This window comes from Solenopsis invicta, chromosome 5 (genome assembly GCF_016802725.1).
Source record: "Solenopsis invicta isolate M01_SB chromosome 5, UNIL_Sinv_3.0, whole genome shotgun sequence".
NCBI classification, from domain to species: Eukaryota; Metazoa; Arthropoda; class Insecta; order Hymenoptera; family Formicidae; genus Solenopsis; species Solenopsis invicta.
In genome coordinates this window covers 13,785,944-13,809,125 of record NC_052668.1, presented here as the reverse complement: position 1 = coordinate 13,809,125, position 23,182 = coordinate 13,785,944, and the positions used below count along the sequence as shown (strand labels likewise).

Genomic DNA, 23,182 nt, shown 5'->3' with positions numbered 1-23,182 from the left:
AATATCAAGAGGATTATTTCGCGATGCGGTGCCCCTCAGCAGTACGCTAGAGATCGGAATCATTAGCGATTATCGATGACCATCAATGTGGAACAGTTTGCGAGGTATCATCAATTAGAGTTAAATAATAGTCCGCGGTGTCCATCCGTTAGCTCATTCGACGCCAACTTTACTTCCGGGAGCATCGACTACTCTTTTCCGTGACTTATTGCGGTTACTTCGAGGCCGGTCTCTATTCTTTCACTCGATAATGGGAAAGTCTCGTTTCGGTGATCTTGTATACGTATTTTCTTGCGTATACAAGATACTTCTTTGCTCACTGCAAGAAATGTCGCGCGACTATTAAGCATTGCGTATATTCTGCAAACACTGCGAAGGTATTAGAAAAACTTTTAAAAAATTATTAAATCTTACTAAACATAAATACTATCCCTGTGAGCGCTACAATATTCCTAGAATATTATACGAATATTATTAAAAATTAAAATAATATTTCAAGAATATTATTCAATATTTTAATATACTCGTAATGGAAATATTGTATTAATGTTATATGTTCATTTTTAAATAATATTCGTGGTATATTATTTCAATGTCCAGTGAATATTACGAAAATGTTCTACAAATATAATTGTGATCAAAAATTAATGTGAACTATTATACATAAAATATTCATAAACTTTATAATTATTACATTTCAAAATTCTAATAATATTCCCGATAATTTAAAGTATTGAAGTAAATAATATTATTAACTTCTAATATAATATTCATATAATAATATCAAGAGAGAATCATATAGCCATTTTTTATTAATATTAAATATTTCAGAAATATTCTTTAATATTAAATAATACCGTGGAGCTTATAGGAATACATTTACAAAAAAATATGTTTTATATTTAATTCAAGAAGTTTAGACTTTATAAGTATAACACGTGTTCAGTATCTTGCGTCGCATAGATATTAATTAGGAAACAAAAAATTAACTCGAGAAATCTGTTAACTATTATTTCACGTATGACAGTAGCAGCGTACGCAACACGTGTTCTCCTGTATCTCACCGTAGCGAATAGAGAATGTCCAACGCGCGGCGGTCTTCACGATTCCGTTCACGGTATGCTTTACAGCACAAATCGACAACACCGCTTGATCGGTCACGTACGATTCTACGATTAGCCAAACAAAAAACTTCATTCGAGCAGTTTACCGAACAGTTTAACGCGCCTCACAATTTATATATAATTTACAAGATATTAATCGGCAAGAAATATAATGTTGTTACTAGTGTGGATAGAATATTCCGCGGCTTTCCGTTTAAATTACTTTACATTCAATTACGTTTCTATTAAATGTAATAGAGCTGCTCCGATATTCTTAAATTAAACATGCCAAGCGCTTGTCATTTACAAATCGATCAGCTCCGAAATGCTCGATACAAACTAACTACGGCTGAAGCAATATTCGACCGGAAGACGAAATCATTGGGTTTCGTGCGTTTGCAGACACACACGAAACACGAAACTTGCGGCGAGTACGAGGCACTTCCGCCGCGATTCTAAGGACAGAAGAGTGCCAACTATCAGACCCGCCCCCGGCTAACAATCCGTCACTGTACTCTCTCTCTTTCTCTCTCTCTCTCTCTCTCTCTTTCTCTGTCTAGCAGTGACTCCGGACATCACGGAAGCTCAACATGAGCAAGCGAATCACTATGTCGACGGAAAGAGCACATGGGACAGAAGATAAGATTTAACGTATGCGTGCGTACAAGAGAAAGAGATGCGAGATCGCTAAGAGAGGTAATCAACGAGCAAGAGTGAGTAAGACAAGAGAAAAAGAGACGAGGACAGCATGAGAAGGGGAAGGAGAAAGAGAGAGAGAGACATAGAGAGAAAGAAGGAATCGAGGAAGACGAAGAAAGGATGGGACGAGCAGGCGAAGAGTGGAGATGAGGTCTCGGTAGTAAAGTCAACGGTTGCCGCCCCGGCAAAAAACTCAAATTGATCAAAATGAGAGTTACGTGGGCAAAAAAGTAAGCGACCGCGGTGGTAGGCACGCATTTCGTGCCGGGAGAGAGTTTAGGTAGCGAGGGCTTCGAGAGAGCGTCGAGAAGTTGGACAATGGGCCCGCCGCGCCGCGCCGCGCCGGCCCGCCCGCCCGCCCGCCTTGGACACGAACAAAAGCTTGAACGACGGCCGATCATGAGATACGGCGATTCGCGAAACGCCGACTTCCTCTCGGCGGAGAGGGACACGCCGCGCGGAAGTAGTAATCATTATCGCGTCGGTTTATGCGCGCAATGGTAAACTTTACGACCGTACTCGCCGCGACTCGTAAACTCGCCGAACCGCCAAGCTGAGTCTTGCGCGCGCACGGTATTCTTATCCCCGTCGAATCGGGTCCCCCTTTTACGTGGGGGGCCCGTTCGCAGCATCTCTGAACCTCTTACCGTCGTTTTTACTAATACACTGTCATCCTTGCCGAGATTGGAACGGCTTTCTCCGACATCATGCTGTCAAAGTTGCATACCGATAGCGAAATCGTCGGTCCAACCTCAGTCGCGAGTATAAGATGAGGGAACAATACAAATGTACTAACCAGCCTAATCAGATTCCAGATATAAAAAAAAAAAAAATAATGTAGCTTTCGAAGAATGTATTAAAGAGGAATGGTCGAAAAATCAAAGTGTTTCAATCTGTTTACAAATTATATAGCATATTATTTAAAGCAAAATTAATACATTGAAAAGAAATGATTTTTATTATGCCAATAAGACACATATGATTAAGTGGATTTTAATGAAACTAAGTAAAATTTTTGATTATTATAACACGACTCAAGATTTTATAACCAGAACAATTAAAGGACTTCATTATAATTCGATAATCCCTACAAGTTTTCTGATTCGTCCGGTTTTGAACAGATGTACTAGTTGAATCTACCAGAATTCTAAATAATGCAACAAAACTTGTTTTCAATGTATTATATTAGTATAAAACTTTTAGGGTCAGTTTCACAACCTTGGGTCAATTTAATCGGCTGATTTTTTTGTCAAAATTAACCAATCGCATTTATCGTTAAGTAGAATTGATCTGAAATAACCAATCACGGTTGACACTTAACCGGTCAGTTAAGTTAACCGAAGGTTGTGAACCTAGCCCTTAATCGATTGACCATTGTTTTTAAAAAAATAAAAATTTAAGTTAGTTTTTATATGATATTTCATGACAGATGTCTCGAACAACCAAAATACGTCAATTTTTTTAATGCTTTGGTATAAAAATAATATAAACAGTTAAAGCAAATCTGTTTTTATGTCCTTGCAAAATATCAACTCCAAATAGGTTTTTAATGTACAAGTAAAAAGTTGATAAAAGTATGCTTATAAATTAAAAATAACTTGTGAATTAAAGAAATATAACGGAAAACTTGACAACGTTGTTAAAAAAATGATAAAAAATTGTTACAAAGATAATTAAAAACTAAACTATTGCAAGGTTTCAGGCGTTAATATGAAATGTCGCAGATTAGCTGCTTAATTGTATGGTTACTATAAAGAATGTACATAAATAGTATGTAAAATCTTATTAATTGAAAACATTTCATTAATTAAATGCAGTTAAAGCCAATAGTTTTCATGAAATCCGAATACGAGCTAAAATTTAAAAAATTGTTGAGTTCCCAATGATATAAATCGCTCTTCGCTAAGTTTTTTTTTAAGAGGATTGTATCGACCATTCATCCTTAACTCACTTTTCACGATGATATATAATATTGTAAACCTCGATATAATCGCGATATTTTAATCCATCGGATAATGTAGATCTTACTCCATTTCTTACTTCATTTTTTAATACTACTCTGTGAGTTTGTTAAAATTTTATTTATGATAAATTCAAGCTTTCTCTTCGACGTTGTAGGTAAAAGTCGATGATCGAGTGGATATTAATACACTAAAGTGACGCAAATTGCCTTACCCGAACCTTGCGCATTTAAAACACGTCGCGGCCACTTGGGTGTTCACATCGATAAAAAGTCGTGTTCTTAGGATTAATTTCCTCTCTGTTGCGCGAGAAGCCGCGGTAACTCGCAGCGCAATGAGCACGAACGCGAACGAAAAAAGGATGTACGCGGTTTTCCTGCATCGCGCAAATTGGCGAGCGGTCCTAACCGCGCCTTAACGGGCGGAGGTTTATGATACTTCGCGGAAGTCGACGATCGATAAATCGATATTAAGATCCAGCAGAATCTCGTTGTTGACGATAGTTACAGCTGGGTCGAGGAATAAGAAAAAAGAGAAAGAAACCGATCAAGAAGCGGCCAAGAGTCCGTTTGGCTATTACGACACCGGAGAAATTGGCCGACGGAATCAATAATACAATGGCGATTTTCAGAATTGCACGGGAAGAAACGCTGTTTCTGCATTTCATGTTTGTATAATAGAAATTTTATAGAGAGATTTGCTTGTGCGATTGTGAAATTTAGAGATGCTACGCTGAGCACCAAAAATCATTTTATTACCGATTAACGTTCCATCTGCTCTGAGCCGCATGACCAACATCAATTTCCAATTAAGCTAATTTAAGTTCAAATTAATTACGCGATCATTTCTCAACCAATGATAAATAAACATGACCTTAAGTCGTGTTCATTTTAATTCGATAATAAAACGGTACATATAACACCAAGTGCAATAATTACAATATATTAAACGAAGTTACATTTGTATTTAACAAAAAATATTATCACAGATACATAATGAACTTACCGCTCGCTAAATATTAATGAAAAAGTATCACTTTGATTTCTGCAGAAAATTTCTTATAATAATATAAAAATAGATTTATGAAAAACAAAACATATAAAGGATTAATACATGAATCACGATCTTTTCGTTATTTTCCATCGTTCTGTATGCATTATTTCTTTTCATGGAAAGTCTGCATAATTGTCCCGCTTCGAAGGGCTCAGTCACCCTTTACTATTTTCACTCCCAATGTACGCACGCAGCTATGAATCATCCGCAATAGAATAACCCATACCATCGAACGGACAGATGCAAATATTGTTATGAAGCTTCATGGAAGAGACTTAATGCGATTTACTCCTTCGAAAGGATTAAAGGCAAAATAGAAATAATGTCATTAACTGTTTTACAACAGTGTTGTCGCGCATTAATCAGATTCTTGCGCAAAGGATCGACGCAGTAGATCTTCTTTAATAAATTAACAAGTAATAATATTAAACGAGCACGCGCGAAAGTGGAAAATTCGGAACGCGGTACAAGTCGACCCTTGTCCTCGGTGAGCTAACGACCACAAGTTTACACCCGGAGCGATTAAAAAGAAAAAAAAAGAAGACGTCGAAATGAAATCACCAGCGTGATGAAGTCGTATGGACGATTAAGAAGTCACCGGAGAGACACGTGCAAGTGGACCTTAAAATATGGCTGCTTATGAGGCTGCGAGGGTTAATTACCTCTGTCTTTCTCTGTACGCGCCCAGTGCAATAATATATTAACGCGTTTAGGCACGGCCAGTTAATCCCCAGGAACTGCTCAACGCACCGTTAAGCACGCTTGACTCGTTAAGTCGCCTAATATGTACCACCACATGCGTGAGATATCCTTAAATGTGATCATCGCCCAGAGGAACGTCCTCGCCTTTCGTGCGCTCGTCCCATTATAATTACTGAGTCTGTTCTCTTCAGAAATAATTAAGATTCGATTTTCCGTGACAATTACGTGTCATTAGCGATCGTTAATCGTGTTTGGAATGTTACATCTCATTTCACGTGAGCTTCGCGTAAGAGTGTATGAACCTCAGCTACATTTAGCCCTCGTTCGTATACGTGTAACCGGGAACGTGTAATTAGGCAGCTCGTATCGTGAGTGTGAAAAAGTTATAAGCACTTCTAACGGCTCGCGTTTTACTTATCCACGATTAAAGTAATAATGTGACCGATTTTAGAACACCGATCCGTATCATTTACGAGTAGATCGCTTATAAATGGTTGGCTCGAGTTATCGTGGCAAAATGAGATAATTGTAGGAGATAACGCCACGCTTGAAGTAATGATTTAAACACGTGATGTAATGCAACAACAGAAAATTATTTTTAAATTAAATTAATTTAAATTAAAAAAATTTTTTTAATGATACTTCTATCCTCACGAGCTTTCACACGTAATTTCTTCTTAATAAAATATAATTTTATAAGAACCATAATTTTAAAAATAATATATTTTAGATCCCCCCCTCTTCCTTCCCAACAACATACTCTATATTTTAAGTAATTTTTATATGTAAAAATATATAACTAAGTAAATAGAAAAAAAATCTATCCTTAGTCACGCGTGGTCGTTTTATCGCACGCCTGAATCGTTCCGGAAGCACAACTTGATTCACCATTTCATATATTTGCATGTATGGAAATAATTCCCATGATTCGCCGGAAACATATCAGATAAGGGACTCGTGGTTTTATTCTGGTCACATTAGCGAACTAATTAAAGTGCCATAAACAATAGTCGACTCGGGAGGGCCTGCTGCTCTTTTATTTTGTCAGAAAATCCGAAACACGTGCGAGTGGATTTACATGCAAACAGGTATTATGCATATATTATGTTTTAGAGAACCAGAACATTTTTTTCTATTATATAAATCGTAATTAATTAAAAACATTAATAAAATCTTATCTATTGAACAATCCTTCCCTTTTTTTCCTCCATATTTTAAAATAAAATTTTAATTTCGACTCAGAACTTATTTTCTCTGCATGAATTAAATTACAATAAAAAAATAATACTTATTCTCGTAAAAAAGTCATGTTGAAATATTTTATGTACCGTATGTAATCTTGAGACATATATAAATTAATTTAATAACAAATAATGAATAATTAAATTATTTAAAAAAGTTATGCTTATACTTGGACGCCTGTGTTTAGGTACACGGATAAAATAATGTAGTATCAAGATTAGCCATATCTACATACGTATACGACCATCTTCGCACTTAAAAGCTTAATTAGAGATACATAAAAAATCAAGTTGTTTTGTGACGTAGATATATCGCCAATGAATAAGCGAATGTTTGGTTCGCTAATAAATTTGCATTCTTATCGTAATTATGATAGAGGTATCGGCATGCATGCTGCCATTATCACTAACCGATAACGTTGGATAATATAAATGTATTCGTAAAGCTTTCATTAAAAAATATATGCATACTAAATTGTGACCATGAAAAATGCATGAGCATATGTATCCAATCCCGTTTAAAATATTTTGAACTGTTTTGAAAACTTAATAAAAAGGTAGATTTTTACAGTTAACCGTTATCGCTTTCTGTTTAAAATATTATGTAAAAAGAAAGCGACAGAAGCTTTTAACGATACACATTGCGTATGACTCAAGAACGTGAGGGCTTGAATCGTGACCACGATCGAGTGCATTGATCCATACATACAGCGCGACTAATTGATTACACGTTTTGTTAGATGAGCTAATTGCGCTTATACTGCAATTACACTGGCAAAAGGCCAGACACCCTTGCATTATGATGATCGGCAAATCGTCGGGTCTTGAGATATTTACTAATAGCGATTGCCTCACTTCGAATTGGAGCGCCGCGCAGGGGATAGTATGATTAATTAATAGCGACGCATCTAACTGAATGGCGAATTTGAGTCTCTATCTAGATAACGCTGACAAGGGTGTAAGATCGTTCACGTGGCCGCGATCGTGCCCGCGACTCGCGTTCCATCAATCTTCGTAGCGGCTGCGCGAGTTAACGCGACGATATCTCTGCTCGCAAACTTTGCTGCGAATTTGTACGCGTTGCATGACGACAGGCGATTTATTAACTACAACGAAAACAGTTTAAAAACCTCGTGCGCGGGCCCATGAAAATTCATTACGACCCTTTCCGGAAGGCCAAAATTAGCAATAAATTGAAATTAAGAATAATGAATCTGATATAATTTCAAGCGGTACGATAATAATTAAATATGCTCGCATATTGAAAAAAACTAATTAGTATTAGAAGCTACGTAAGAATTTTCATTCGCACTCCTCTATGCCTTACACTATCAGATACGTCAGATGAAAGAAAGATAGCTCCTTACATCACCATTTTTCAACACCTGCTCGTATAAGAACTTCGTGCATAACCATTAAAAGTATTTTAATACAATTAAACGCGGCGTGCTTAATTCGTGGTTGAAACCACGTCCGAGAGAGCGGCAGAAATGCCGTAACAGCTTGTAAGGGAGACGTACGATCTGAATATCTAATCGTTTGCATATTACAGTGAATGCGTACCCAATGGAATAATGGAGAAAAAAGTAGGCGTGAAAAAACCTGATTATCTCCTCTCTCTTTCTTTCCCCTCATCCTATTCTTTCTAAAGAACTGAGAATTAATGATAAAATTATTGCAGGTGCGTCGAAAAAGAAATCGGTGTTACAGCTGAGGCCTCTAATAAGTCATGCTAGTATTAATAAAAAATTTGAAAGATTTCAAAGCTTAAATAATAGAGAAGAGATACAAATTATCATTAAAAATTATTATTTATTATAATACACGCAACTATTTTTTTTTCTTTTCGGAACTATTTATGAGTCTCGGAACTAATTATAAGTTTTATAAGTCTGAAGTATGGTAATTAACGAACATTTAATAAATTATAGACTCTAATTTTAAAAAAAGACTATTAAGCTGAACAGATGCGTTGTAGAGTTTAACCAATGCGGTCGACAAGTCCGTGATTCTGTTTATTCATTATTTGGGGAACGGTCGACGCGGCTGCGCGCGTCGAATTAGCATACGTTGCATAAACTACGAAATAACTTGACCGCGCACGCATGTACGCATCGCACGCACTCATCGCACGCAACGGCACGAGAGACGAGGCAAGCGCAATTCATGCGACAAGGACAGGACGAAGTATGCAATTTCTCTCTATGGCGAGACATTAACATTGTGCTTTATCGAAGCCGCTCATCGTCGACACATCCGGATTCAAATTACGCCGCCTTGCGTATGCTTATGTTTATTTATCTAGTTATTAAAATTACATTAAGCGTCTCCTAACTAATTATATTGTGGAACGTCCTCGAGGAACTCGAGACATAAGTCCGGAAGAGGTTATTAGGCTCAACGTGGAGAAAAAAAAAAAAAGAAAACAAGACGGGACAAAAGACGGGACAAAGAAAGCAGATCCGAACGAATCACGAAATGATCCCGAGGACAGATTAGTTTCTTCACGCGGGGCAATGATCTCTTCCTTGTGTCGTTGCTACGGCATACGGCGTTGATAATTGAATACATTAATCATTTGCTTTTTTCTCTTTTTCAAAAAGTAAAATTTCGCGATTAATTTTCGCGTCTATTGTAATTTAAGAAATACGTAATTTGTCGCATAATTGCCAGAATGAATTACTAGCCGCGAATACGGTCGCAGAATGCTGCAAATTATCGCGACGCCCGCGAAGAGCGTGCATCGTCATGCGACTCGTGAAATCATAGTGTTTTCCCCGAGATCTGGCGGCGATGAACGAAGGCGTCCATGGTTCTCGTTTACCATCATCATTACCATTATACAAGCTCCATGACGGTGTTACGTGGTTTAATTTGAATACATGAGGCAGGAAGCGGTGAGTAGCCGCGGGGACGTGTGTCGGCATTAGGCACGCATGTTTCTGTGTACACTGTCATTATCTTTACTTAAAACGACCCCCGGTCTCTGACTGTTACTATTCAGGTTCTATCACCCTGTTGCTGACTCATATAATAGCGAATTTTCAAACGACCTCCCGCACGCCTCTTTTTTCAGATACCATTAAGTAGCACTGCTTTTCGAAATAAATCTTACCTCGAGTAACTGCAGCAATCGGTAAAATTATAATAAAATTATAATAATTACAAAAGCGGACACTTTCTCTTTCTCATAAAATGTAATGTAAATTTTCTTCGAATTTTTCACAGATTTTATTTCATGTATAATTTCTACAACTAATATTTTAATTTCATGTACATTGTCAGAGATTTATATTAACGTTAATCTGCTCAATCATTTAATAGGTAAAAACAACAATAAAATTGTAACAAAAACATCTTGATAATAACACTGCAAGAGTCATTAGTAATGCAAATTGTTCGCTGAATATATATTTATAATATAATAAAATCACATACGTGTGAGTACAACTACGTGCAACATCACAGATACAGTTATATTGTTGCATAAAAAGGTTCCCGTTTAAATTACGATTCGATGCATTATGCGATAAATATGCACCGATAAATCGTCCGTTCATTTTGCGCGTTAAAATCTCGCTTTGATTATTCAAATTATGTACTAATCGCGCAAAGGCATCTCGCGAGACAATGACGCAATTAAAATGCCGTCGATGCGTGCCGGATTCTTAGGCGCCAATTAATTTACGCACGAGTTTTTATACAATGTTGCTCGCGAATTATGCAAATTTTGCTTAATGTGCAGAGAAAAGGACGGAAGATTTCCACGCAAATCGCATCAAATTGAAAGCGTTCGCGGATATGTAAGCGAGAATAGAAATTTTATTTTGTTATTAGTCGGAACTCGAATTGTAAAACTTTATAGTCGTTGAATAACGCAACCAAGTAAGTAAGTAAATGTCATGTGAAATCTTTAATTGACTTCGACATGCTTTCCGATTCAGTCGATCCAATCGACGATATTACGACCGTTTGTACCGAAATTTATTGAACAGAAAGGGAACAATTTGCATACGAACATATGGCATGCGAACCGTATGAAATTCTAAGCGGCATGCAGGTCAAAATTGCAGCAGGATGCGGGAACCGCAATGACTGGCGGAGTAGTTCAAGCGAGATGAATGTCAGCTTAAACGGGCTTACCGGCATGATATTCCCGTATTTTTCAAAAGCGTGTTTGATCGGTCCCTTTATGAACCTCAATTGTATAATATTCGGAAGGAGCGGCCTTTGTGATCACAATAATTTTGAAAAGTAAATTATCTTGCTCCGAGTCCACGATAAATTTAGGACTGACAGGTATTGTGAATAATGTTATAAGCAAACAAAAAGATGTATGAAAAGAAATATTGTGTTTATCTGTATTGCGATCTCTCTTCTTTTCTATCTTTATCTCTCAATAATTTTATTTTTATTTCCTTAACCTTTAAGTAGATGGAATGGCCCAGAGCACCACAGGCAACCTTGGAAAAGTAAAATTGAGCTTTTTTTTACATTTCTCTATCTTTAATTAACGTAAATTTAAATATGACATAATATACTAATAAAAAATATAACAATAATAACAAAATTTCTGTGAGAGTTTGTCAACATCGCATTTACCTACTTGCGTAAATTTTGACCATCTACCTACTGAAATCGTTAAACACGTTTTAAATAACTTTGACTGTCATTTAGGAGAAATTTTAGAATACATAAAGAATTCATTCTCATGATTGCAATATGCATGAGTTTCGCAAGTGAAAGACTCGATTAACCTCGGATTTTCGTAAGTCGCGAAGAATTCGTAATGACGCCAACCGAGTACTTTCACAATATTGTCGGAATCCGGCAATCGACGTTCTCGTATGTCGTCCTTACATTCCTTGCCGATGATCCAGAACAATGCGAACTTCCCGCGGGATAAATCACAGGAGCTGGCGCAATCTGCGCGCGTATTATTCTGATTCACACATATTTCTCGGCTACCGCGCATCGTACGATACGCGACGTCGCCGTGCAAATCACACACGAGTCATAATCGATAATCGTGAGAGAGTCCATTTTCCGTTCGATGATTCCGGCGCACGTTGAGGTGAGCAACGTCGTTGTTCATTACTTTTGCCGGGATTGTCGCGACGAAGGACGCGCGCAATCCCCTTTTGCAGAATCTTCTCTTACCGCGAGAATCTTCTCTTACCGCGATTCTAACTACTACGGCTCGCCGCTTCTCGTTAACATTTCTAACATTTCAAGACGGACATTTTGTCGCGCATTTTCAGCCCGAGACGGTCGATTTTGTCGGAGGAATAAATTCACTCGAGAGAAGACGAATCAACGAGATCGCGGGATTATGCAGCTTGTCCTTTTAGCTCGTATATACGTGCCGCCGCTTCAACCTAGACTGCCAATCGTGCGCGACGGCGAATTAGCATACGTAACCGCCAAATACGGCGTACGGCTCGGCAACGGTACGCCGACAAATGCAATGAATATGGTGATTTCCATCATTTATCCGGCTTGCTAGGTGCAAACGCATCTGCGATCCTTGGAGCGAGATGCAACGCGCGTATGCGTCACGATCTCACGACGTTGAGAAATGTTATTGAAATTGATTCGTAAAGCAGAACGTATTCCCAGAATTCGATAATCGATAATGGACTTTATCTACAGCTTATCGACTTGTTGATTTTAATTTTAATATAGTTACTAAATGTCTAAAAAAGATAATTGCACAAAATTTATGATTATAAAACCAAATTTTTTATAAATTACTATCTATCATTTCATAATTATTAAAAGCTTAAATATCGCTATTTAGTATCATTATAAACTTCAAGTTGCATGAAAAAATTCTTGTTTCGTAAATTCAAATTTAAATCAACTACTAATTTAAATTTTCATTATTACAGTAACATCTTGTCTTTTATTCAGTAGGCAATATTTCAAGTAATCTATAATTAGTATACGATAAACATCGCGTCTCATAGTCTTCAGCTACAAACAGGCAATCTACGAATATGAGTACGTGTGAACACGAAGTTTACATCCTACAGAGCGTGCGTGGTGTCTCTACACGACGCTACGTGTCGGTACAGCCTGCGCGGTGCATTATCTCGCTATATAGCGTACGTGTTATGATAGGTTTCATTATGAGAAGTACGTTTCCTTTTCCGAGAGACCCAAGGCGGCAAGGTCGTCCGTGCACCTCTACCCGAGCTCTCGACGAGCGCTGGTATCCGTCCGGTGCATCCGTCATCGATGCGAAAGATCGTATCGATCGCTCCGCGGAACGTAGTAACGATGCGAGTCATAATTTGCATGTCGCGTCCAGCAATGCTACGTTGTAACGAAGAGTTATGACGCGGCATCGGCAAAACGTGGGACAGGGATTAGCGACGATTGCGATCGCATCGAGTTGCAAGCGAGACGTATCGATCGACGTTACATTTGCATCGTGTCCTTCGTGGTGCAATTTAATTATTTTTTGAACAATGTATCTGGACACACGCGAAAAAATGTTGAGTGATTGCAAATTTCATGATCTACGAGTTGAAACTTCCTCGATTCATTAAAATATTACATTTATGCATATTTATAGTTAATCTATTGATCTATTTAATACGGATATTTTATTTATCTTGACAGTTAATTCTCAAAATATAATTTTATTTACTCGTATTAATATTAAATTGAATAAGAGATTTTCTCGGAGATTTCAAAAACTTAATTCTCTCTAACATTTTTGTTAAAGAAACAGTTCATAAAGGAAAGAAGGTAAATCTAGATTTACAACATTTTACACATAGAAAATATCATAATATTTTTAGGTCTAAAATAAGGTGTGAAAAAGTCAGGCGTATCGCGGTAGGGATTTGTCGTCGCGTGTAGAACACCCGGCTGTCTCGTGCGCGTGTCACACCGCACGCGTGTCGCGCCGAAATGCATCGGCAAGGGTTACAGAGGCCTATGGGTTTCGCGTATCTTAGAAAAGGAACGCCAAACGAGAACGAGAGAGAAAGGGAGGGGAAAAAAAGACACAAAGCGAAGAAAGAAAGAGGAAGGAGTAGCCACGTGACCCTTGCACGGTCCTCCTCGACGGAATTCTCCCGACCCAACCTGACCTATCCAAGGTGAGATTTATCCATCGGCTTTACCTGCCATGGGCTCTGTAGGTACCTTCCTCAGTACCTCTGCCTATCTACCAGGAATCCCCGCACTGCTATTTCCCATTCCCGCGAACCGACCTCCCTACGTCCGCCACCCACTCGTACGAGTCACGTATCTCAAGCTTTTCCGTGCGACGAGTCCGTGTCTTTCTCAAGGTAACAGGTAAGATTTTGGGAGCAACGATCGCGCCGTGCGTCCAAAGCAGCGTTGTTAAAAATAGAATAGGTCCGTCGCGATTTTAATCAATTTTTTACTTCAAATTCAAACAACAGTTTATTCAAATAATTTACTATCGAATTCGTTCGCGCCAAATTTAATTTTAAATGAAATATGTTCTTCTCGTTTTATTTTTAAGATTCTGTTTCTAAGACTCACTCTTTACAGGAAGAACAAAAAAAAGGGGAATCGATTAAACTACAGTTCAAATTAACGGACGCTGATGAAATTTGCCGTCGATCCATCACGCTTATCGTAAGATACAAACTCAAGTAGCGTGAAGTTCGCATGTTAAAAACCGACATTATACTTTTCGAGTGGCCCGCTGAAGTGACTGTTCTCCAGCGAGTCACGTGTCGACGATCGTCCTCGGAAGGCGCGCCGCATACGTCTCAGCGTAATAGTCGGGATTCGGTGTGCTAGCCTGAAGCGTTTCGGGCAGGTTGCGGCCGGGGCCTTAATTCGAGGGTCGTATAGGGTATAATCGGAAACCCGACGGACAATGCAAATAAGGAGGCATTATGCCGTGCTGCCGGTGACGCAACGCAAGCGGTTCAGGCGCTTCCGGCTTCTTCTAGGAATAGCGGGTTTTTCATTAAAATCATATCATCGTATCATCGCGTAGTCGACCACGGCGGTCATGTGCACGCACATCGATGATTATTCCAGACAATCTTCACGAGAGAATGGCAACTCCGGCGTGGCTAATGTTACGTTACGAAGTTAGCACCCCATTTTCAAAATTTCAATATAATTGATAGAATCGGGCTCTTCCATAAAGAATCCTAGAAATCCTAGAGATTGCAATCAGAGACAGTTCTAACAAATTTTGCGGCAAAGACATTGGACATCGCAACGTTTTTTTTTTTGCAATCATTTTAGAATCGATTTTCGTGCATTTTGCGCGCGAGGGAGAATACCAATTGCAGATTAATTAAATTCATTTCGTACAAATTCTCGGAATATCTATTGAGATAAGAGCAACAAAACGTGCCAACAAAACGTGCTTAAACATATGCGTTCGATGTGAAGAGTTTTCGGTATGATCAGTCATATCCGCCGTTACTTCATGTTTCCTAGAATTCCGATTTACGATTAAACAGTACGATAAACGATATAGCCACGTAACTATTTATATATTTAAAGTAGTATACGTACAATCATAGTCATAAAATTTTATAAAATTTTTTAATTTTATTTTTTTATACATAATCATAGTCGGAAAATAATACCATCTGCAAAAAATCTCAAGATAGAACTTCTAAAATTGTCACAATTTAAAAAAAAATGCCTAAAAATAATAATCTCAGTCAATTTACATACAAAAAGTTATATATTCGTACTTGTATTATTACTAATATTAATGTGTGAAAAGCATCACAATACTATCATCTATATTCTATCATAAGAAATAAGAGACTCAAATTGAAAGTATGTCTGTGGAGTACTAATTTTTTTTATTTTACACACGCAACTTTTTCCTTAACTGCGTTATCCGCTGAACAAATCCCATTTGATAACGCGTCTTTATGTATTCATAGTCATTGTGCGTATTAGCCGTGCAAGGTACGCGCTTCCGGCCGCCTCTTTAACGCGTCGGCTTTTTATCTTGGAGCCAAGCCTTCGTTTCTCGAGTGACGCGAGCGAGAGATCGCCGATCGATAAAGGCCGTTTCACTCGTACGGCCGTGGAGACTCGGGCCGGGCAGTAAAGATAAATATATTATTCGGTCGCGATTAATCTGGCGCGAGTCAATAAATGCGATTTTATCCGTCATCGACTGCCCGACGTCGAGCAGATCCCGACGAAACGCTGGCCGATACCAGTACATCGTCGATGCATCGCTCGTATCGATATACATTTTTTATCGATTTCTTTTTATCGATGAGCGCCCCGGCTTTATATAGCTAATCATAAGTTAATGACACGCGCGAGCACCGGCATAAAACAGAATGAGGATAACGCGCTTGATCACGTGCTTTCTCATTGGACGCTCGATGTACATTATAATAGAATAATTAATTAGTATCTCGTTAGTCAGAGGTTGATAATAATTTTGAGCTACAACCGCAACTATCGCAGATATACATTTCAACGCAAATAAACAAATATTATTATCGCTACAGTCAGAGTAAATGCTGTAGAGTGCAGACCGAATAAATATAATTGAAAAATTTATAACTTCGCACATTACTATTTCTTGTAAATTTACTATTATTTATAAAATTGTTTAACTCTCCCGGAAGATAAGTGAATCTAAGCAATAAAAGTTGAGGAACTCTCAAGCGCATCGAGAAAAATATGATTACCTAAATAACGAGATTCTTCGGGAACTTGGATTTCATTTTATACAAGAATAGACTTCGCAGAATTTCCATCAAAGCTCGAAGATCACTGATCACGAAGAGAAGAATCAGCGTGTACCTCATGAGTACTCTCACAAATCGGAAGGCCGTCTAATTTTCCGCACGCGAGTGATCCGACGGCAGTCGAATGCACTCGGATGAGTCATTCGACAGTAAACGCTAATGAAGGAAAAATACGACCCTCTCCTGGACATAGTTAGTAAAAACGGTCACGATGAAAAAGATGAATCCAATCAGAGTTCTAATCAGTAATCGCGAATTTATTATCCGTATTTGCTGCTTCACATCAAACAAATTCATTGACCTTTAGTTAAGCAAAACTAAATAGATGGTTAATTGTAAAAATATTTCTTAAAGCATTTTAATATTTTACAATAAAGAATATAATTGCTTCGAATATATTAACGTAGAATTAAAGTAAATTTATTAAGTCTATTAAGAAAACATGAGACACACGATGGCCAAAATTATTTCAATCTTTTTTTGAAATTTACATTGTTAATATATTTTACCTACATAAACTTAATATAAAATAATTTAATTTTCTTTTCTTTAAAAATATATTTAAATAAATATTTAAATAAATACCCACACATTACGTATATACGGATTTTCATCCTACTCTTTAATAAGAGTCACAAAAGAACTCTTTAGATCTTAGTTGACGTACAGGGACGATTCGCTCCCATTATTATTATTGCTATGTGAGAAATTGTGTTACACAGCCCTTATCGACCAATAGGCAGTAAAAAGGCGTGACAATCGAAATCAATGTAGAGGGGGAGGGAGGAGGCAGGTTCAAGAAAATTATTATCATCGTGCGTATGCGCGTTCTGAAAGCATGATTTTCGCCGCGCCGCAACTCATCAACGTGTGATAAAGATTATGTAGGTATAGAATCTAATTACGCCGATAAACATTGTTGCGCCGATACACCTGCTCGTAAATAACATAGAATCAAACGCGTATCAGGTTACATCGTAATACACCCGGGCTAGCAGGGAACAGGTCCTTGGGGCCCGTGAAACGTGTACCTGGAACTGCCCATACTTTGCGCGCAATTTCATCAAGGACGAGATGCGAAATCATCCTCGTTGATTATGAGTAACTATCAAATGAAAATAGATATAATCAAAATATTTTACAATTCTCAGAAATATTACATGTCAATTTTTCAAATGAGCCTCTCTTGGTCCGGATTTTAATTCTTAAGCATCACTAAAACTGCTATCCCAATTAATCGATTCTCTAACGTTTTTTACATTGATTATTACAATCGTTATTTTGTGGCATAATGGTTATTCTTAATATGAGACCGTATTCGTTGACCGATTGGCAACGACAAAAATATGTACATCAACTTACACGCGCGAATTACTAAGCATGATTTTTGCGTCACGATTTCAGCGTATGCCGAAAATAACCATGCAATCACGCGACTACGTGGAATATTTATTCAAACAAGTATTAGAGCTAAGTCGTTATCGACTGATACGATAACGGTCATTTTTCCTTCCCGTTCGTACGCAGTACCGCGTATTTACCATTGTATTTTTTTTCTTAAATATTAGTGCAACTATGTAGAGGAAGGACTTATCATGCGGATAACTTCGATATCAGGTGCTTGAATACGAGAAATACATAGAAATCGCGTAATTGCCATAGATTAACAACACCGGACCGACTAAAGGCGATACGCATTTTTATCAATAGTATCAATTGGTTTGTAATTTTTCCGCCTATCCTTCTAATCTAATGCTTATCGCAGCTGATCAACGTACATTAACAACATCTTCAACGTTATTAATTTTCAATTTATCGCGCGTCGCATATCGCAGTTAATAGAGATGCCTTGTGTAAAAATTATATTATGTTCTCTTGACAGAATCTAACGCCTATACTATATCCACCTTAATCAATATTTTCTCTCTCTTATCGTGATTATCTGTTCTATTAACTCAATTCTTAATGAATTTTATTGACGAGTGATGAGTGACCGTACTATAATGATAATATCAATATAAGAATGTGAGCGATAATATAAATTGATGGTCCAAAGTCGTTTGTTTCGTGCCGACCTTTATAAATTCTTTAATAAAAATGAAAATCAATTTTTTAACGAAAAATCACTTTTATGAAACATAACATACGTTTACTATTAATCGGTAACTATTCATTATATATATTATCACGCGATACTAGCACGATCAACGATTTTATCAGTACGCTGCGCGATTGTTGACGAGCGAAAGAGATACGTTGTAAACGACACGTGCAGCAGCCGTGAATCGCACGTTTATCAGGAACCGGTAATTCTGAATTGAAAGCAGAAACGTGCGGCGCGTGCGCCGCGGCTATTAATAAACCCGCGTGTGCAAGTTTACACTTAATTAATAACGCTCAAAGACGGAGCGTAGACGTAGCATATATCATAAGTGCGAATAATTGACGCGAGCAGCGTTGACTGAAATTACACGATCGATGTCTCGGCATGGAAATTACTGCGAAAGCGATTGATTCGGTTATCCGTTAATGCGAATGACATTGATTCTTAAACTCGGCCTCAGCATAGATAGTACTCGTACTAATTTTACAAATGCGCGAATGCGCGTTGACAAGATAGCAGATCGTTGACAAGCACCGATTAGTCAACGTCATCACCATGATGACGATGAAAACGACGTAACATCTTCATAGTAACCCACACAATATAATCCGAGTATCTTACGTTAATACACAAGATTATTGCACTAGTTTCAGAAACAATGAATAATATCAAAAAGTCATACAATCATTCTAATTATTAAAAATAGCGTAACGAGTTATTCACACTAAAAATAAAATTTTTCGAAAAATTAAAATATTTAGTCCAACTAATTATGTTCAACTAATTTTGATTTAATTACTTTTTCATTGAAAAATATTAATAGTTGAGAATCATTCATAAAAGAATCATGCTTTCTTGTGCAACTGAATAATTGTTAATTAATCTAATATTCGCTTGAAAATATCAAACTAAATATTTTAATTTTTTAACAAATTTCTTTTTCAGTGAATGTAAAATGAAAGCGTGTCACGATTCTCACTTCCTCTCTCGAAATAAATTAATCTTTTAAACGTAAATTTAATCCCCAAGTTCGATTCACACGCGTGCACAGAATAGAAAGAACGAGATGCAAAATCCGATCGTTTTAGATAAATCTCGTGACTAGGGGACCACACGACTCATACAATGCCATGCACAATACTTCCATGAAAAGCAACAATGCGCGGGGGCGACGAGAATGCAACGGTAGACTGAGCTGGCAGCTGACAAACATAACGTTTTTCCACAAAATGCTTGATTCCTGTCGTTATTTGCAATGTGAAAACGTATTAATCTACATTTAATCTGATAATTCCGATTGTTTAATATACGTCCGTGATTCAATACTGATAATGACAAATTGTTTAACCATTCGTGCAATATTCTCCGTTAATTAAGCAAACCGAGAAATTACTGATAAAGATAAATACCTGCTTATATTCTCTTTTATATCAATATGCTATCGATTGCACTTAATAATGAAATAATTGAGTAAGAGAAAGAGAGAAAGAGAGGATAATGATGAATATAAAACTTAATCTACGTTTATTCGATAGGATTAATTGCGCAAATATTCAGCTCTGAGTTCGGCAATATTACACGATGTTATAAAAGTTTCCAAAGATTAATTGCAAGAGTTAATCGTGTAAAATATAAAAGTTTTATAAATTATCGTGTAGGATTAACATTAATGAACGCATGGACAAAAGAGAATTAACAGACTAATTTGTTTCTTTCTTTTTTTCATATTAAGCTCCATAATAACAAATTAACAAATCATGATTCTGAATATATCTAGACTTTAACAAAATGTGTAATTTGATTAACACTTACCCGAGGCACCCCGAAGAGGTCCCGTAGGACTGCCGCCAGTAGAAACACCCTCGTCTTCGCTGCTACTGGTACTAGCTTCACTGGGGCTATAGCTTCGCCTGCTAACGTCTCCCTTGGTGATCTTCTGGCTACTCGTTCCGTTGTTGTTGTCATGCATCTTACCCTGAAGTCTCTCGTGAATAGTCCTTACGCGCGAATGCAGCCTCTGCTGCTGCAGGGAGCCACTGCAGGGAGCCAACAGAGAAGTCGAGCGGCTGATCGATTTCCGATTGCACTTGCGGCTGATGCTTCTGCACCTGACCACATACCGATCCGGCCACCAGACTTTGCGGTTGAGAAACCTGTGCGATCGACGATACTTGCTGCTGCTGCTGTTGCTGCTGCTGCTGTTCTTGCTGAATACTACTGGGCGGACTCCACCACTGATGACCGCCCTGAATCGGTCTCCAGGCTTCTATAGTATTGTTATTTGTGGGACTTGTCTGCTTCTGTTTCTGTGTCGACTGCTGGGACTGTTGCTGTTGTTGCTGCTGGGCCATGGCAACTTCGACCAAGTTGTTGTTCTCCAGCAGACGCATGCTGGGGGTCTGCGTCATCGATACTGGTAGAACGAAGGGAGAAAGTCCCACTGACGGTGGGCTGGGTTCTTGACGCTGCCTGTGGGTAGTATGATGATGGTGCTGATGCTGCTGTTGTGATTGACGATGATGTTGTTGTTGCTGATGTTGCGGAGAACTTGCAGGCACTACTACCGAAGGCGGGATCTGCCGGACGGTTCGCGTGGCCTCCGCGACCCACCGGCGCACCGCCTCGCTGTCGAGACCCGCCAGCCCTGCGGACTTTGACTTCGACTGGCCTCCGGGCGATGATAAACCCTTGTCGGGTAGCAAGCAGGGCAGCGCAAGGACCCCGGTGCCCGCCACCGCGACCCTGGGTCCCGAAACGCCCCCGTAGGCAGTCAACGCCGCGAGATCCAACGTGGTCACCTGCTGATTTCTGCTCTCGATGAAGAATCCGTTCTACACAGTGGGAGGTCGTTTGCTGCTAACTTAGCGGCTTGCGTCGACTATCATCGCTCGTAGAATACTCTGAAGACGAAATATTACCTCGAAGTGCTATGCTTGGCTTCGATTCAATCAACTAACCGAGAAATATTCACGGTTGCTTGTTTCTAACGGTTTTAACACGAAATTACACCTTGCGATATTCACTTTGTACTAGTCAACATGATTTCCTTCGTCTCTGTGTGAAATCCAGTCAATGTCTTCGAGTTTTTGAAAACACGATACTTTTAAGAATGCACTACACTCATTTAGGAGTTTCACAGTCACGTACACGTTCTTGTAGTAATACTCCAATTTAAAATGTAACTATCCAATGCACCATCTGTCCACCGCGTAAGACATCTAAAGCCTGATCATCGTTGTTATTTGTAAGAATAATCTTTCTCTTCATTACAAACGTATCTTTATAGTAGGCCTTTTGGCTGCACTGCTTTTGTCAGATGACTATCAAAACATTGACCATGAAGCACGTGAAATGCCGGTATTGCTGTCACTGGCTCAACAACAAACTGTCCTGACTGAAATTTGACTTTGGAGTTGTCTTTACCAATTTAAGCATTTGCTCTAAACACTCGGATCAGCGAGAAGTCTTTACAATATGATGATGATGATTTGCAAGTGTCAGTGATATACCAGAGATAAAAGCACTTGCTGCTAAAAAACTCATCGAATATTATTTCGTCAATATCATCAGTTGTCGCGTTTTCGACTAGTTCAGCCAGATCACTACACTAATTTACCACTTTTCGCTGCCGTATCTTATTTGTTAGATAATCACGTCATCCTGAATAGCACGTGCGATGATCAGCGCGAATCTGTCACGACGCAGCGCATCAAATCGACCAATGATGACGCTTTTAGAGAGCACCAATGGCAGTAACTACCTGTCAACAGGATGAGTCAGATCAACCTGTCGACACGTCCTTCTCGTTCGGCGTGATCAAAGACACACTTGGACGAGAGTTTACGCGACGCGCTACGACGGCAGTAGCTACGGCTGCGGCTGCGGCTACGGCGGCGGCGGTGGCTGGTGATACAGCGGTCAGATGCTGTCGCGTGCATGTGTGCAGCTACACTAGAGAACTCACGTACGTTCGCTTGGCCGCCTACCGGCCACGGCGAACGCGGCCGCAGAACGGAGTAACCTAAGGTGGGGGAGTTGTTGGTCTCCGAGAAGGAAGAGGAGAAACCGTTCACGCAACAAGGAGAGAGCACTAGCGGCCTCGATCAAACAGGAGCGGGACAAGGAGAGCCGCGTGTGGAACGAAAAGCGTGGCCGAGTCCAACACAGTCTGCATGATTGCCGAGGTGGGGGCAGTCAACGCGTCGGTGGGGAACGCCACCTCCAATCGCAAGAAAATGCGGATTGCACGCGGCTCCGCCCGGCGAGCCAGAGGCGAGTTCTCCGGCCGTGGAACTCGCGCGAGCGCGAGCGCGCCTTTTTCATCTCGCGTGCATCGGCTGCTGTCCGCAAAGCCAGAAAGAGCGAGAGAGAAAAAGAGTGAAAGAAAAAAAAACAAGAGAAAGGGAGAAAGAGAAAGAGAGCGAGCGAGCAAACGAATTTGCATATGCAACGCTCGTGACCAATCGCCGCACTACCTGCCCTACCCGGTGGAGATGATGACGATTAGACCTTGATACTTAAAGACCCGTTCCGTAACCAATGCTTAAGAATTAAACTCGGCTTGATTCCGGAGCTAGCCAATCCG

General features: G+C 39.0%; 1 protein-coding gene across 1 annotated transcript in view; it reads right to left on the bottom strand.

The window, feature by feature from the left end:
- Positions 1-21,427, bottom strand: part of LOC105202347 (POU domain protein 2) — a 136,207-nt gene extending 114,780 nt beyond the window's left edge. Inside the window, 2 exon segments of the mRNA XM_026132637.2 lie at positions 20,410-20,644; positions 20,646-21,427. Of these exon segments, the coding sequence (XP_025988422.2) occupies positions 20,410-20,644; positions 20,646-21,005 (595 nt within the window). The 5' untranslated portion in view covers positions 21,006-21,427.
- Positions 21,428-23,182: the final 1,755 nt, after the last annotated feature.